Consider the following 18,044-nt stretch of genomic DNA (forward strand, 5'->3'; position numbering starts at 1 on the left):
TTAAACATGTGTTCTAAACATTGCTTGAGAAGGAAGTCAAAATATCCAAATACAATAGTACTTTCTAGATCCATTCGCCATGATGAGTATGACCAATCCCGATGCATTAGTGTGGAGACAGCAAGGACATATATTGGGTACTCTTTGGGAAAAAGGTTCACTGAATGTATCTATTGTCAATACATGCATTGATCTGTATGTGTCCCTGAATGTTATTATACATATTGTCAATCAGGTTGATTCATGTTACGGTTGTGTAAGTGGTCCTTAGACCTGAGGGACCAAAGACACACTACATTGGACGGTTGTATTTTAACTACGACTAGCGAGTGTCTAACAAGGGAATCCCAAACCGTCCTACTTTGGATGAAACAACAAGTACACGAATGTGTCGAATATTGTCACCCCTCAGTGTTAGAGGAGATTGACTCAAGGAAGATGTAGTTAAATCCCTAGTCAGTGCAGTGGAAATATCATAGAAGTTGTTGTCCTATGATTTTTTCATGCATCAATACTAACTTGAATGACCGATCAAGGTTATATGATTAAATGTACCTTAAGTCAGTTGGGAGTCGCACATAAATGAGGAACCTTGATCAAATAGTGATGGACCCTAGAAAATAATAGGCAAGAAAAAATAAATTCAACATTCCTACGAGAGGGACCTTGATAAACAGGAGTTGTGCATTCCAATATTTAGCAAATAATAGACTATACACAATAAAATTAACACTTTACACAAAGGGGAGTAGTATCAAACATGGAGTGGATACTCCCTATCAAGATGGTTACGAACACAATATCTAAGGTCTTAGGCTTTTCCATATGGTATAAGTGGATTAGAAGTCCCCACACCTCAGGCAAGTCAAAGCTCTACCTTGGAATGAGTCATGGGCTTCCTGCTATAATGCCATGAAGGAATAAGGAGAATAGATAATATGATCAAACCAGGTGAAGAGTTGAAGAACCTCATGACCAGCATTGATGCATTAAGATACATACAATGAAAAAAGAGAAAAGGCATTGTGCAACCATAAAAGCATTGTTCAATTTCTTCTAATGATGTATATCTATACAATGTTATCTTGGATCCACCAACCAACATATAGTGAATGAGGAGTCATAGGTTCCAATAGACAAATAATAGGAGGACAAAAATATATAGGTTTGAGGTCAAAAATGAAAAATATTAAAATGGTGTCTTCTTTACCAACAAAATTACATCTCTAAGTTTATTTTGTTTTACCTTTTGAGATATTATTTTTTATTTTTTGGGTCCATTTCCCCGTCTTATCCTGATTCAATCTATGATCTTATATCACAACATCTGGCTTATCACCTCAACATCTGATCAGCTCTACTAATTGACAATCATAAATGTCGTGAACTTTTAGTAATCATTTCATGTATTTTCATGGAGGTGATCATAAATGCCTGTTATTGAAGCTTAAAATGATTTTTTGCACTCTTAGAATGAATCTCTGAATTTTCTGATTTGATGGTATTTTAACATAATTTTATGTCACTAATTTCATGAATAAAGTAATTTTACAATTCAGAAAATATTTTAAATGAATATTTAAATGAATATTTTCACGTCCTTCTATAATTTCATGCCACTCTGGTAGTTCACCACATGGATTAGAGGAGAGAGAAAATCAGAGTCGAATTGCTCCTAATTCAAATGATGATATCCAGGAGGAGTTTCAGGCTGAAATTTTGAGGGTAGTTTCATATTTACATTCTCAATCCATCCACATATCGGATCTATAAATGGAACATGCATCCTTTTAAAAAATATACCCTTTGATTTTATTCCTAATTATAATTTGCAAAATGATTTGTTCATTCAACATCTTGTTTGGGTCGGTTACCGCGTTCCAAGAGCGAAGGATTACAGGAGTGACATTCAGATAAAGACACGCGGAGAAAAAGCACCACTCGACCCATTGGTCACATGATGATAAGGTTAGTGTGATCTTTGTCTTTTTATGACTCATGTCTTCATCCATTTACTAGGTTATCGTTGCATATAGACTAGATTTTCATCATCCCGCATGTCTCCACCAAAGTATGGCACTCACCAATGTGTTCCCCCCTCATCTGTCGCCACCAATGTCAGTAAATCTGCATCACTTGCCCCCCTGTCTACACTTGTTAGTGCATATCCGCCACCATCTCTGTTGCAATCAATGATAGTATTTCATTCATCCTCTCCACTTTACTCATACCACCACTATCAATTGTTGCATGATACTCTCAAATCACATGCTAAGTTATTTTAATTACAATTAATTAGTAATTCCAACTATAAACTACCATAAAAATTTATAAATTATTCTATAAAATTTGAGTAAATTTGGTTACATAGGATTAATATTTTCTAGCATCCCTAAAGTTATTTTAATTACTTTTTGTCTAGTTTTCTTTCACTAAAATAGATTTAATTCCAAAAATAAACATGCGAATGGAAAATAATTCAAGTTAAAATTCACTTATTTAATACTTGCTCCTAGTGGATTCAACCCTTACTCTCTCTCTCTCTCTATGCTCGCAAGGAAAATTATAAATATTTTTGTATGAACTAGAACCCTTAAACATCATAATTAACACCAATTTTATGTTCATCGCAAACTTCCAAACGCATCCGTATTTTCTATGATACCTATTCTTCTAATTAAAAACCTTTGACTTCAATTTTTTTGTTATTTCATCTATCAATCTGCCATTTCAAATATTACTTTTCTGTCTCAATTTCGGAATAATTTTTTGAAGAAAAGTAAAAATCTATTTTCAGAATAATGAAATGCAAAATTCGAAGTTTCTAGTATCTCAGTTCAAACCACCAAACCTTCATGGATGTAGGCAAGCTTGGGAACTTCAGAACAAGGACATAACTGCATTTTGGAAAATTGACTGTCTTCATGATGTGACTAAAAGATCATATTTAGATGTTACTTTTTTATGAAAAGTGGTCTCACCCTTGGTCAACGTTAATTCATTGTTTTCCACTCAGTAAGTTTTTTCTCCTCCCATTAAGTATGTCAACTCTTTTAAAAATTAAAATAAAGAAGTTCAAATAAATAAACTCAACTCAAAATTTAATTCTCAAATTATCTTAGATGCACTTAGCACTGAATGTGTCACTACACGAGAAGGGAAACAATTTTGAAATCAACTAAATTCATCTCAGGTAATTACACTATCGAATTACTTGTTAGGCTAATCTTAAAATTTTTCTACTCTTCTAATTCTTTATAAAACAGTAGCATTTATCATCCATCTATGACATCACACATCTCGGACCTATGATCACGTCACATCACATAATCAAAACAGTCTGTCACGTCTTTCTTCGCATTGGGTCATAGACTTCTGAATCCCATCGTGTTTGCCATGGACGACAAAGACGTGACGGATGACAGATAGCAAACACTGCTTAATCAACTGACGACATCTCAGAACAAGCTCTTCGGCATATTACTTTACTAGACCCCGCCTATACCGGCTGATCCGAGTATATTAATCCTAATTGCATTAGATATTTTTTAACCCAAAATAATGAAAAAAGGGCAGAGAACAACCTAACCATTATACCAAAATTGGAGAAAATGTATATAAAATTATGTATTTCCTGTGCCAAAGAGATTAACTTCTTGTCAGGGGTTTAGAGGCCTGGATTATGGAGGTAAGAGATGGGTGCATGCGGGCGGTTTTGAGCGAACGAGCTTCGCTTCTCCCTGGATAATACTCGTCTCCCAGAGGCCACCTCGGTCTCAGATCCAGCTTAAGAAAAGCCATAAAATTAGAAAATTAAAAAAAAGAAACGATTTATATTATTTGAAAATACTTTACCAAACAGTAAGAAGATAAAAAGTATTTTTTAAAAGAAGGGTTACGAACCACGGAGTCCTCGGATTCATGGGCAGGCGGCGGAGGATCAAATCTACCCACTGAGAAGTGTTCAATCCCTGTCCAAGCAACCATCACGCCTGGAAATAAATTCCCAGGTAATAAGTTAGTTCCTGGATTAAACTCCCCAAGTATCAAAGAGCTTGCTTGTTCCCCAAGAATTCCACTAGAAGATTACTTTGAAGTTGCTGAGTTTCATCGCAGTAGTGTCCACTTTTCTAAATTTTTTGTTCAACTCAGTAATTTTTTCCTCAAAGAAAATAATAAGTTAGAGAATAAATTACAGAATTTGTGTAGCAGAAAAGGTTCGGGCAGAGCATTGAATGCTTTCTATAGCCATACGGGAACTCAATAATCAATCCTGCATGCCCTATATTCTATTATGATTAGATTCTAATGGATCATTCGATCGATCCAATCTTGATTGAATGAAATCATGATCACTCTCAAGGATGGATCAATCATTAACGAGACAATCTCTCTCAATCTTTATTTGCAATCAAGCACTAATGATGCACAGGATTCAGTAAGAATTTTGATTTCAGATGTTAATCACAATTTTGGCGATTATTAATGACGATATTTCCTAATTAGTTGCTTAATTATCTAAAATCGACCAATCATTGGCAACAGATTTCCCTTACTCTGATGATTATTTTTGTTTATGAAATCATGATCAACGAGTGGGGATATTCCTGGCATTATTGCCAGGATTTATTGGGTCCATTAGGCCATCCCAGATATTTTTTTTTCGAACTATTGAAATCTAAAATGACCTATTCCTGGCAACAGATTTCCCTAACTCAGATGATTATTTATGTTAATGAAATCATGATCAACGAGTGGGGATATTCCTGGCATTATTGAAATAATTGCCATGATTTATTGGGTCCATTAGGCCATCCCAGATAATAGGCCTATTCAATCTGTCGGATGGCCGATCATCAAATGCCCCTCTTGATTAGATCAGGTTGAGTCGATCCATCAACTAGGCCAATCTGATCATCATCCAAGACCGTTCTAATCAGGCTGATACGATCCAATAGCTGACCTCTATTTGCTATTGATCATTCAGCACAACCAGTAATTAATTGTGATAGCTATTTTCTTAGTCCCGCTTCTAAGAAATTGCAAATGCATTTAACATGAAAATCAAGAACAAATGGAGAATTACCATTGTCAGTGCAAAGACTTGGAGGAGGGCATATAAGGCTAAGACCGTTCTTGGTAACAATGTGGTCCAGCCGGCTTCTGACGTAGCGATTTGAAGCAACGCCTCCGGAAACCACCTGAAAATTTTCATTAATTATCAAATATAATTACAACGATGCTAAAAATTACACAAAATGTGCAGAAAATATCAGGAGACCAGATATTTTATTGCGGGCTCGATGTTTAATGCCCATTCAATTGCCCGTTCGCATCTCTCCTCCAAGTGTAAGACCGCAACTCGCTGAATGGGATGTAATTGCATGAATAATATAAATGTTCTGCTTAAAGAATATAATCAATAAACAGTAATAAATCCCAAATCAATGGTTTGAAACCTGGAATGAGGCGGCAATGTCAGCGCGCATTTTTCTGTCTTCAGGGGATGTAGAAGAAATGGGAATATTTTCCATGTCACTGGAAGAAGGATTGATCATGCTCAGTGGTTAGCACGCTAAGACAAAAACTGCATTTTAGAAACAAGATAAACGATAATTTTGGTATACTTAGAGTCTAGCTTTTTTTAGATCCGACCAGACCTGATGGATCGTGATCAGATCAAAAGGGTAGATAAATCAAACGGATCAGCCTAGCTTGGACCGAGTTGGCTGATCCGATACAAATGAGATGAACCTAGCTCACACATCATATACAATTATAGACAGAGTAATCTTTAGAGTAATTAAGAATTTTCTTGGTACAATATTTGCGTCATGATGGTGATTAGCTAAAATGCATAACATATCAAGGGCTAAAGAAAGCAACTCACATTTTTGTGGATTCAATAGCCAACCTAACTTGCGTTTTCAGGCCAGCATAAGAAAAGTTGCAGTCCTTATGCTGACGCATGGGAATCTAGAGGAAGAACAACAACACTTACCATCATTAATTATTCATATGAAATCATTAGCGATAATCAAAACATACTGAGAATTTAATGGAATTGGCATCTCCTTCCGTGGCTAATTCTTCAAGAGCAGGTCCGCCACCTTTTCTTAAATCTAAACCAAGCCATCTTGCTGTCTTGTCATAGGCCTCACCAATGGCATCATCTATCGATGTGCCAAGCTGCACATAATGACCTAGCTCGTGCGCAAGTATGAGGAGATTGTGACCTCCTTCAAAAGAAAAACCAACATTTAAAATTAAAAAAGCGAGTCCAACAAAATCATAAAACAGATTCGACCTTAATTAGATTTTTTATCCATGCCTGAAATGAGAAGGGCTAAGAAAGGGAACTTCAGATCCTTCTCCGTCAGCCTACAAAAGAAATCTAACAGAGTTAAGATGGAGGGAAAGCAATAACATCTCTTGCTATAAACATATCATTGCCCTCTGAATTATTAATTTGAAGTTTGAAACTGGAAACCAAAGAAAGAATTAAAAATGCTAGGTTGAAATAAATTGGGAATTCATATCTGGATGAATAGAATTAGACGTATGTTTTGACTATGCAAATGGATCCCTTCTGCAACAGATTTACTATTACAACCATAAAAGGTAAATATATTTATTACTCTTGCAAGTTAAGATAATCAAAACAGGATTCACCAGTCTCCAGTCAAATACTAAAATCAATTCAGTTGTCTAACTTTATATGACTATAATTTTGATTGGGGATAACTTAATCAGTAAGATATCACCAAGTCAATAAAATATTTAAGTATTCCTGAAGAAATTATGGATCACCACGCCATGCACTTTAAAAAGGTGAGACAATCAAATATGTGCAGGATATTCATAGATTTTTTTCTGAAAGAAAATCATAGAATATTAACAACCTAGCAACCAGCGCATGCGCCTCCATGTGATGCACTCCAACGATAGGTAAATTAAATTGTCCTGCAACTTTTCGAGCTTTCTGCACTCCAACTGCATCGTAAATACAAATAAAACAAACGATAACAAAAACTCTTTCAGACTATCAACATTATGTCTGGAAATGAAATTTTCTTGGTGGTTGAAAGCTCATTGGATATTATATACATAAACCTATCAAGTTTTCCTTTACTGAAAGAAGCTTTAGTTTCCCCTGCCGAGCATTAATAGATTAAAAATAAGAGGAAAAACAATTTGATTTGATGCAAAATAACCAAAACCACATGTTCCAATTCATTTCACAGTAAGTGCAACTGTTATCAGGATAGAACGGTTGCCAAAAATGAATATAGTCCATAAAACAGATCAGCCGCAACATAGCAAAGAAAAAGAGGAAAATATTGGATGCCTTCACAGCACCCCATGTTGTATTTATTATTTAATTCCTTTAAATACAATTAGTTAGATATGATGAGGGGGAAAAAAAAGGATATGCCTATCTCACATTAGGGAGGAGTGATTTACACAGAATGGACATGACATAATCGGTATATATTTCTCACCCCGAAGACAAAGGCTAAGTCCCGGACCAATCGTGACAGCAACAGCAGATAAATCCTTCTCCTTCAAGTTGGCCTTCTCAATTGCTTGTTGAACCACCTGCCCTTGGAGGATACATAGAATAATCATGGCAAAAAAAAATTGGCACTCACATTTCAACAACATAGAAGGGTAGCCAAGTTTCAATGCAGACCTCGTCAATAACTCGTGCATGAGCTTCCTCAGCCATCTTAGGGGCAACACCACCATACCGAGCTAGAAGTTCTGCCTTTCAAGAGAAGGCCCATTAGCCAACTAAAAATAGCCATTGATCCAGTTACAACGTTCAGAAAATCCAACTTACTTGGGAACATATAACATGACTAAGAATCTCACCATTGCTCCTGACCTAAACAAATAAGAGACAATTGAGGAAAATTTTCACTATTCCCGAGCTGTACACGTTAAAAGCAACTTTAGAACTCAGGTCAGGATGTATCCAACAATCAACATCAGATAAATTTTCACAAAAAATTCACCATTTCTCCTGACTTAAAAAATAAGAGATAATCGATGAAAAATTTCACTATTCCCGAGATGCACACGATTAAAAACAACTTGAGAACTGAGAAAACGATGATGCGTCCAAAAATTAAAATTAATAAAATAAAAAAGAACAAGAAAATAAAATTTCGCAAAATTTTTTCACCATTGCTCCTGACCAGAGAGAATAAGAGTTAGCCGGCTTAAATTTTCACTAATCCCGAGCAGTAAACGAGTAAATTCAAATTAGGCCTCCATAAAACCTGCGAAGACGACGATGCATCCAATTATAAAAAACGAACAATAAGCACTTAAAAAAACTTACGACCGCCGCAGCAGTGTCGTCGCAGCTGGTCTCGATACCGAGCACGATCAAATCCCCTTCCTCGCGGCTGCTTTGCTGTAATGACGAAAAACAGACATCCGAAGAGGAAGAAACTGCGGAAATGGATTGAATACGATGATGAACTGTCGGATGAAGCAGAAACAACGGCATGCGACTGAATCTTCCTTGCGCGATCTGTCTTGCAGAGGAATTTCTGCAACAACGAGTGAAGAAATTCTTCAGGAAACAATTGAATCGAGTACACTGAGACGGCGCGAAGATCACAGTCGAGTTCATCGTTAACGGCCGAAGTAGCTGTCGAAGAACGCAAACGCAAGCTTTATAAAGACTGTTCAGATGAGGTGGGCCAGAGGAGCGTTTCTTTGTTATTGGGCCGGGCCTGCCATATTGGGCTTAATCAATGTAAACATCAGATACAATGAATGTTAGGATTAATATGTTCTAATCATCTGGCATACTTAGAAGACATCTAATCTGGAATTGATGCCAGATAATGGATCATGGTCATTCAAACATAGTATAATTCAACCAAAAAAGGGTTCTTGGTGTGTTATTAAATGCGTGAGAAAAGAGTCATTTGGTGCTCGTTGAGTTGAGCTTCTCAGATTTTTTGTATTTGATGTTTACACAGCTATATTTTCAATAGTGATTTTTTTTTTTTAAATTATGTTATATTTTCTAATTTCATTGACTCATAGACAGCCAAAATTGATGGTTTTTAGAAGATATTCTACTCGTTTAGACTAAATGACGGGTCCTTTACAACATCATCTCTGTTTCGTCCATTTGTTGCTAGATGTCTTGGACTGGGAGAATGTATCACTATCCAGGAACCATGATCGAGTTCGGCCGATTGGTGTAAGCATAGTCTAAAAATATTTTCTTAGAAAATAGACGTTAGTTTATACTAGTTCAAAGACGTCATCTACTCTATCCCTAGCAGTTTTTTGTTGTATGTAACCAGACCTAATGACTAATAAAGGAAAACAATATGCAGGTATATCTCAAGGCCAATATTTGGTTCACTCAGACACTTTTACATCATAAAATATGACTTCCCCTTTAAAATATGATCTACAAAATATCGCTTGAAACTTATGATTCCTTCCAGCCCCCTTTCAATTGGAGAAAATTAGACATCATATCTTTATTTCCAAAACTAGGATCCAGTCTCTTTAAAATTGCCTCAAAATCCCCAATGGCATTTATAAAATTAGTCTCTACATATGTTTTGGCTGTTATGAGTATTTAAAATATAGTTTTGAGATCGTCAAATCTCAAACTTATAAAATAAAGTAAATAAAGGGAATATTGCTTAAGTTGTATAATAGGATACCTTATTAAAGACTTCCTTCAATCGACGAGCTGTAGTGGGTGATGGGTTTTGTGAGATAGATTGGCGATATGTGCATAAGTAATAAAATGAAATCAAATGGGTCCTATCACCTTCAGCAGAAAATATTTTTCTATCACTAGGTTCCTTGGACCAATCTCTTTGAGTTTCTCATACCTCAGTATCTCCTCATAGTTCCCTTAAGCAGCACCGCTTGAAATTCTAGAGTATCTCCTCACCTTAAAGTCTTGCCATAAGGCAGAATTTTGAGAGAACATCAGAATAAAGGGAAGAGAAAAACCAGGTCTAGCTCGTATGGGCACCAAATATAGATTCCCTCTCTTATTTGTACCCTCTAGAATCTTTTCATGAAATTCCTTAAAATTGGAGCATATTCACTAAAACGGGGGCCCGGATATTTATACTTATTTTGATTTTTTTAAAAAATACCTTATAATTTAATTATATGCACTAACATCCAAAGATCTTGTGCGTGTGAATCACTAGGCCCATATATCAGTTTAGTTTTTAACTCTAATACTCTAGTAACTTTTAACGTTTAACCATATTAACTAACTATATCAACATAAAGATTAATAAATCAATGACTGGTTTAACTCAAACATAGATTGATTTTTAGACAATGGGGTGCCATGCTACACCTTATGCTCTAAAAGGTACAAAGGATTATGTCAACTCTATCATGGCACCTTTGCAATTATCCATTTTTGTTTATGTTTAATATTACATAAACATGAGACTCCCCAATGACTTGGGGTAGGGCTAGAATAATCGGTCATTCTACTTTGTTGTGATGTGGGACATAAATCAACTGGGAACCCCTTCTACTACCTTGATTCAATATCCATGCCCTTGGCCAGAGATTTTGACTATATCTTCTTCCTTGAGATAATCTCTTCATATATCGAGGGCATGCAATCCCACCTTGATCACACAATTGCTTACATGGGCTTCTTCATGTATCCAAGCTGAGAATAATTGGAATTCAATCATTAGAGACTCCTAAGTCCCTGCTCTCACTCTCCTCTCTTGATAACGTCAAATTAGATCTGTAAAACAATGGTTTTATACTTAATTTTTACCTCATATTCTTCGATTTGCACTAGCATTATTCACCATTTGAGGATAAAATCAGAAATTTATGATTTATTTTCCTAGACTCTATTTTTATATATTTTATTGATTTTTGAGACTAACCCCATTTGGCTCTTTGAAGTCAAGTGTATTTCTCACATCTTCTTAGAGTTTTATTTGATAGACAAGACTTAGGTAAATATTATGGTGAATTTGAGATATAAATGGGAGGCAATTAGAAATCAAATGGATAATGAGAGGAGGCTCAATACACAAGAAGCCCATTCTAGAAGTCCATTCAAACCTCCTTAAAGACCTGGTCAACTAAAGGCAAGAATTGTGGAACTAACCCACAATTGAATTTGAATTTTCTATTTTGAAATCCGAGGAGGAGGGCACGTGGTTCCAGGCAGACATGGTCGTTCGGTTGGCTCTGTGCGAATCTGTGCCAATTGTGTGTTCTGTTCGGTTATCCGAACAGAAAAAAATTCAATTCGCACATACCCCTGTGCAGTTCGTTTTGTGCGAATTGAATTTTTTTTGAAGTTTTTTTTTTAAAAAAATGATTCTTCCCTCTCTGTGTCAAACTCTCAATCTCTCGGTCTCTCACTCTCTCTTTGGCCTGTCCTGTATCTCTCCATCTCTGTACTCTCTATTCTCCACTCTCAAGTCTCAACCTATAGTCTGTACGGTTTCCGTCGGCACTCGGCAGACTCGCTGCTCCTGCGCCGAATTTGGCTGCGGAGCATATGAAGCATAGTCTTTTGGATTGCTACATTTTTGGTACGTTTTTTTTGTTTTAATTTCAGTTTGTGTTAGATTTATCTTTCTGGGTTTGTACTATCTCTCAAATTTCTGCTTGATTTGTCATAATCTCTTGCATTTGTTACTATCTTGCGTAGAGCATTTGATTCGATGTAATAGATCATGCGGAAGAGTAGAATTTGTGAACCAATGTGACAAGTTCATTTCTCATAGGTCAATTGTTTGTTCTGTAAATTGTGTCATTTTGTGAACAGTGTAGTTGTATTGGTAGAGAATATGTTATTCTTCATATTTCGATCTAAGTTTGGAGCTGAGAAGTTGTTTACTTACTTTGTGAATTAGAGTTTCTTGGGGGGAAAATAATGCATGCGGGAGAGTAGAATTGTAAACCAATATCCCTTTTTTTTCCTTTTTGTTCAATACTTTGCTGTATGCATCATATCATTTTATAAAAACCATGAAGTTTTCCAGAATAAAAATGATAAAAGTACAGGATCTCAAACTACTAGTATTCACTACCTTTACTTCTATGGTGATTGTTTAATTTGTTTACAGATAGTACTTGATAAACCAAAAAATAGAGGTAAAATTTATGCAATTTTAACCCTTGTCGTTGTCAATTTTAGCTTATACAATAAAATTTATAAAACCTCACTTAAGATGCACAATGATGAGTGAAGGTATCGTCCAAGGGAGGCTAGTACGGAGTTCAATTCGATGATTTTTTTAATAATTAGGACTAACTTGATCTTTAATGAAGATCAATTTAACCTAATTAGAAAAGGGAATTTAGAGAGGGAGGTAGAAGAGATGGGAAGAGTAGAATAATTTAGGGAACTCTAAGTTGAATTAATTGATCCAAATGAGAGGATCAAGGAATTCACTTTAGAGGGATTTAAGAAGAAAGTTTTGATTTGGTTTGTTTGTTTTTGTAGATTTGATAATTCAGAACTGACTACAATATTAGATAATAAAAATAAAAATAAAACAAAGTTTTAATACCCTAGAATTCAAAGTTTTTTTAGAGTTTTCTTTGGGCATGCAGTTGAATACCTAGTTAAATCTCTCAATTTCTCCTCTCAATCCTAATCAGGGCTTGTACATGCCGCTCAAGCCAAGCGATTTAGAATTTCAGACCAGAATCAAGAAGAACAATCAAGAAATTGAACTAATTTCATTCAAAATGCACCAAAATTCAAATACAAAGAAGGGAAATGTACCAAACAGGTTGATCCAGGCTGGGGCTCCTCTCTGTCTTGCAGCTGTGATAGAGAACCATCAAGAATGACCCCTCATCTCAAAATTCGGCTTTTATACCTAGGTAAAATGGAAAAATTACCATTTTACCCCTAATGAATAATTAAATTTTATCTATCAATGCAGATCTCAATAATCCAACATATAGAAGGAGGGGATCAAGACGAGCAAATCTGTAAAAAAATCATCTCGATCGGACTTCTGGATTGAAAGTTATGAATAAATGAATTTAAACCAATATTAGCCATTGGATTAAATCATTTATTTAATTTTTGTCTTCTTCTAACCGCTCGCTGAGGTGTCGTCTTTTCATTGGCGGTGACGTTTCAACTTCTTCAGGCGGGTGCCTTCTTGTTGCGCCACGTTCCCCCTGGCAAAATATAAAAATAGACAGAAAAAAGGTAAAACAAATCAGGAGTATAAATATAACACGCACGTGGCACATGCCTTTCTCGCCGCGCGGGCGAATCTGCAAGCGCCACGTCACTGCCCGTGCGTGTTGTACGCATCACACGGGCGGTGAACTTACCTCCTGGCGCCGACCCCTCCTCAAGCGCCGTCGGATTCTCATCCGATGGCCACAATGACGCCACGTTGACAAGCAAAAAACTCTTTGGCCTTTTTGCGGCAAAACCCATTTTAAAACAAGCAATTACGGATGGACGCCGCCCAAAAAATATTTGTGTATATGCCCTTTGGGCATTCTCTCTCCTCCTGTTTTTTTCTAAAATATTAAAACAAATATTAAATCATTTGCAATAAAACCCTAGAAAATTTTAAATAACATCTTTACGCCTGCAACCACGACCGAGAGCTGTTTTGAGGGTATAATTGCAACAAAAATTTACAATAAACCCTTCGAAGTTTGAAAATTATCTTAATACTCATTTGTTTCCTTATAAATGTATCTTTTTTTCTTAGAAAAAATGCATTTCCTCTTCAAATAAATCTCAGAAAAATCCTAATAAATCGTAAAAAATCCTAGAAAATTCTAGAAAATTCATTGATTCATCCCCGTACTGATAAATCTCAAAATTAAATATTAAACTTGCCATTTTCAAGCTCAAATAAATCCCTTAAAATTCATACAATTAATAGAAAATTAGGGAAAAATTAGAAATCACTTGAAAACAGTTTTTTCATGTAAATGGATGATAACAACCCCATTTTAAGCTCTTTAAATGCATAAAATTGTAGTAATAGCATGAAATAAAGACCGAATTTAGGGTGTTATCAGTACTGCTATGTTTGTCGGAGCAAAGTGTTACCATTAGGGTATGTCAACTCTATTTCAGAAGCAAAGGAATCTCAATCTAGTTCAGAGCTGAGAAGTCTCAACCTACAGTTTGTACGATTTCCGTCGGCACTCAGTAGTCTCGCTGCTCCGGTGCCAAATTTGGCTGAGCATAGGAAGCAAAGTTTTTCGGATTGCTACATTTTTGGTAAGTTTTTTTATTTTAATTTCAGTTCGTATTAATTTTTCTTGCTTTGATCTATCTCCCTTTCTCTAAAATGATTTCCCTCTCTCTCTCTCTGTCCGTGTTAATTTTTGGTTGCAATGATCATTGCATGGAAACATCGATCTTACTAATCCAAATCTTCTTTTGAGAAATATATTGTGCCACAAAAAATTATGTGAAGTTTGTCATCACCTCTATCCCAGTGTGAGAATTTTACTGAAGCCATTTTCGGATTTCTTCTCATGTTCAGACTCCCTCAATAGAGTGTCTTTAGTCATCAAAGAGCTCCTAAGGAATGCAATTTTCTCCAATGGATCGGTGTTCACTACACCCAATTTTGGATCCTCGACCTCTACATTAGGGATATTGATTTCCCAAACTTTATCTTGCCGCATTGAGCGGGAATTTCATTTCCTCATGAGCAAGGTCAGAAAAGGAGATATCAATATGAATAACTTCACAAGGATCCATAGAGGTCTTCAAAAAGGTTCATTTCCAGTTTGTTATGCTGCCTTTCTTTGGTTTCAATTGGCTTTAGCTTTATAGGTCACCTCAAGTGTGATTTGAGCTCCATTTGTAGCACCCATGGAAACTTCTAGAGAGTCCCCTCTCTAGAAAAGATATACACCCTTCTAAAAAGTTAGAAGCATTCATAAGCTTCTATAAGGGTCTAGAATACTTCTTGCATCTGCAGAACATCTGAGAGGTCATATAACAATCTAGGAGACTCTACAATATCAAAGAAGAAGCTTACTGACGACATGGTTCCAACTGAGGTTATTCTTATTGTTTTGTCCATGTGATCACATTGATCTCATATTCTATTTGTTCAATCAGTGATAGACCTCTATTCAAAAAGTTTTATGTTCTCCAATCTGTTTCTGGGTTTGGTTTACTCTCCCTGTACTTTTGGAGGTTTCTTGAACTTTGTAGGATTCATGTTGTAGACTCCAAGTCAGGATGGAAATTTTTGGAGTTTAGTTTTGAGGGCCTTATTTTAGCCAACGATGAAAACTAATTTTGATAAGAAGATAAGTTTACCCTTTGATAGACTAATATGAAGGCTATTTTCACCCGTCAAGGACTTCATAAGCACTCTTAGGGATTTGGTAATATGTCTAAAGCATTCAGATGAGGCTTTATGTTATTCTGTTGTGTCTATCTAATGGGGTGTTGAATGTGATAAAAAGAAAGCTTCACTAGATTTATGGTCTTTGTTTAAGTCACTGTCTAGGACTATAAGCCTTACTGGAAAACATTGTTTGATGCAAAAAAACTATCATGTAAATAGTTTCTAATGGAGTTTCCATCATATATTTTGAAGATTTACCTACATTGTCACCTACATAATGAATGTTGATGTCAAAATAGCTGAGCTGGATTGAGCTCATCCATTGTTTTGTTAATTAACCCCTTTGTACAAACATTTCTATGAGGCTTTTCTTTTTTATGAAAACTCCCTTTGTACCCCATTTAATTACTATACATGACGTGAAAAACGACCCTACTATCCAAGGACATTTTAGATAAGGAACTAAAACATTGGAAAATAGAGCAGCCAAATTTTGAGTCTTTTGTGGTCAGAATTTGCTTAGGAGTAGAAACATCCATGATGGAGGAAGAAAGAAGTGAAGATAAAAATCAGGAAAATAGTTATAATTATTTTCACTAGAAAGGTCGCATTGCACACTTTTAAAAAAATATCAATGCATGGATAGAAATTTGTATAGAAAAGCCAAAAGTGCGGCGCAGGAGAATCTGGCTTAGGTGGAGTATGTGAATCAGTTTTTATGAAGAACATCAGAATGTCTGTTAAGATTGGATATTTGATTCAGTATGTTCAGATTACATGATGCCTAACGGGGAACTTAGTTTCCTGTATACATCTCTCTCTATGATCAATCCCTCGTTTTCTCTGTTGATCTCTCTCTCTCTCACACATTCTATTTCTATCTTTTGATCTATCTTGATTGTACGTTTCTGTTGATTCCTCTCTCTTTGTCTCTCTATTGATCTATCTCTCTTTCTCGCTATTGATTTCCCTCTCCCTCTCTATCTAATTGTTGATAAGTGAGAAGCATATCTGGGAATCTATAATCTTTGCTGCCTTTTGATACAGAGCTCTACGCGGTGTTCTCTGCCTTCTCCATAACGATAAGAGAAATTCTTGAATTTACCGTGGAGGTATTTTATAAGGTGGTTAGATATGTGAAAAATGAGGCACGGATCGTATAATATTTTTTGTCAGTTAATTGTCATATATTTCATCTATTTTGTTTCTTTGTCTACCCGGATGAAGACGAATCTACATTTCAACATTATAGTTGTCATATATTTCATATATTTCAATTTACGGCTCTGCTTGAACATTTCTACTTTATAAGTGCATATCAATCTTTGTCGGACATTAGTTTGGTATTGGATGAATTATTTGAGAAATTTACATTTTCAATTGTAATTTAGGATGCCTAGAACACCTCTCTCGCATGCTTCTGGTTCCTCTAAGAGTTCTGCATCGTCCAAGGGGAGCGTTGGCCACAGCCAAAAGAAAAGAAAGAGAAATAATGAATGCGTTGCACGGATAAACTTCACAGAGAGGGCGCCAAAGGTTTTCACATGCAATCTATGTGCGACTCATACTCGGGGTCATGTTGTGACAATAGAACAAAATAAGTATAGTTGCAGTACGATCCTATGGCGACATTTGCTAAATGTGCACCATAAAGAGTATAACGAATTGAAGGGTCGAGAAGGGAGCTCTTTCAACCAACCATCTGTGGCGAACATCTTTGACCGACAAGGTACTGAAAAATTGTACTTGACTAGTCGCACGTCAGAGACAACAAAAGAAGAGCTTGTACGTTTCATCTGTCAATCAGCCTCACCATGGAACATTGTATGTAAAAAATACTTCATACGACTGCTTCGATACATCACACAGGAGGAGATATCCATTCCATCGACAAGGCCTATGAAGGAACAAGCTTTCAAGCTTTACATTGAGTTAAAGACCGGTATTTGTGACCGATTGGAGAGTGTTGATAGAGTGGCCATCACTCTAGATTGTTGGACTTCTGTGAATGGAATCTCATTTATAGATCTCACTGTTCATTGGGTAGATATAGAATGGAAAATGTGTGAATGTGTCCTTGCTACAGGCCAATGGGAGGGCTCGCACACAGGGGAGTGCTTGAGCGAGATTGTGTTGGAGGTTCTTGCAGAATTTAAGTTGAGTGTGAAGGTATGGGCAATTATGACAGACAATGCTTTGAGTAATGCAACAATGATGGCGACATTAGAACGAGAGTTATGAATAGTGAACCCCCGTTTTACTACAAAGAGACATGTCTTGTGTATTGCACAGGTGATCAACTTAGTTATGCAAGCCAGATTGAAGGCGCTCGATGTTGTCGACGATGAGCCCGAGTCAAGTTTCATTGATGAAGTAGACCTCATAAACCTTGCTAATGTGTTAGATGTAGAGAAGTCGAATCCTCCTATAATTTCCTTAGGGGATGTTGTTCGACGCCTAAGAGAGGTGGTCATCGCTATACGAGGTTTGTCGCGGAAAGAGGGAAAGTACTTTTCCTACTATAGACAGTTAAATATGTCAAACACGAGGAGGATCCCGATAGATTGCCTTACAAGGTGGTGCTCCACTTTCGAAATGCTACGCGGGTGCATTGAGAAGAAAATTGTTATCGATATGATGATGTCATCCGCTCTTCGAAAACATGCTTTACTTGATGTAGAATGGGACATAATA

At 36.2% G+C, this 18,044-nt stretch overlaps 1 protein-coding gene across 5 annotated transcripts; it reads right to left on the reverse strand.

The window, feature by feature from the left end:
- Positions 1-3,575: 3,575 nt before the first annotated feature.
- On the reverse strand, positions 3,576-8,654 carry GCP1 (glycoprotease 1). 5 transcript variants are annotated; one of them, XM_078591925.1, is made up of 13 exons: positions 8,351-8,654; positions 7,844-7,888; positions 7,694-7,768; positions 7,503-7,599; positions 6,903-6,993; positions 6,332-6,381; positions 6,049-6,239; positions 5,891-5,976; positions 5,460-5,538; positions 5,282-5,365; positions 5,087-5,201; positions 3,904-3,992; positions 3,576-3,786 (listed from the first exon to the last, which is right to left on the reverse strand). In XM_078591925.1, exons 1-13 carry the CDS (start codon positions 8,642-8,644, stop codon positions 3,649-3,651), a joined length of 1,434 nt encoding a protein of 477 aa, XP_078448051.1. In that variant the 5' UTR covers positions 8,645-8,654; the 3' UTR covers positions 3,576-3,648. The 5 variants fall into 5 exon arrangements, with proteins under 5 accessions (XP_078448051.1, XP_078448050.1, XP_078448053.1 ...); XM_078591924.1 differs by having other exon boundaries at positions 8,348-8,654; XM_078591927.1 differs by having other exon boundaries at positions 7,694-7,764; positions 8,348-8,441.
- Between the last annotated feature and the right edge of the window lie 9,390 nt (positions 8,655-18,044).

Source organism: Wolffia australiana, chromosome 2 (assembly GCF_029677425.1).
Source record: "Wolffia australiana isolate 7733 chromosome 2, ASM2967742v1".
Classification (NCBI taxonomy): domain Eukaryota; kingdom Viridiplantae; phylum Streptophyta; class Magnoliopsida; order Alismatales; family Araceae; genus Wolffia; species Wolffia australiana.

Coding starts and splice junctions, on each gene's coding strand:
- GCP1 (XM_078591924.1), bottom strand. CDS start 8,644: ATGAACTCGACTGTGATCTTCGCGCCGTCTCAGTGTACTCGATTCAAT. Junction 5,977..6,048: donor CCAATTCCATTAAATTCTCA/GTATGTTTTGAT, acceptor TTCTTCCTCTAG/ATTCCCATGCGTCAGCATAA. Junction 5,202..5,281: donor AGCCCGCAATAAAATATCTG/GTCTCCTGATAT, acceptor GAAAATTTTCAG/GTGGTTTCCGGAGGCGTTGC.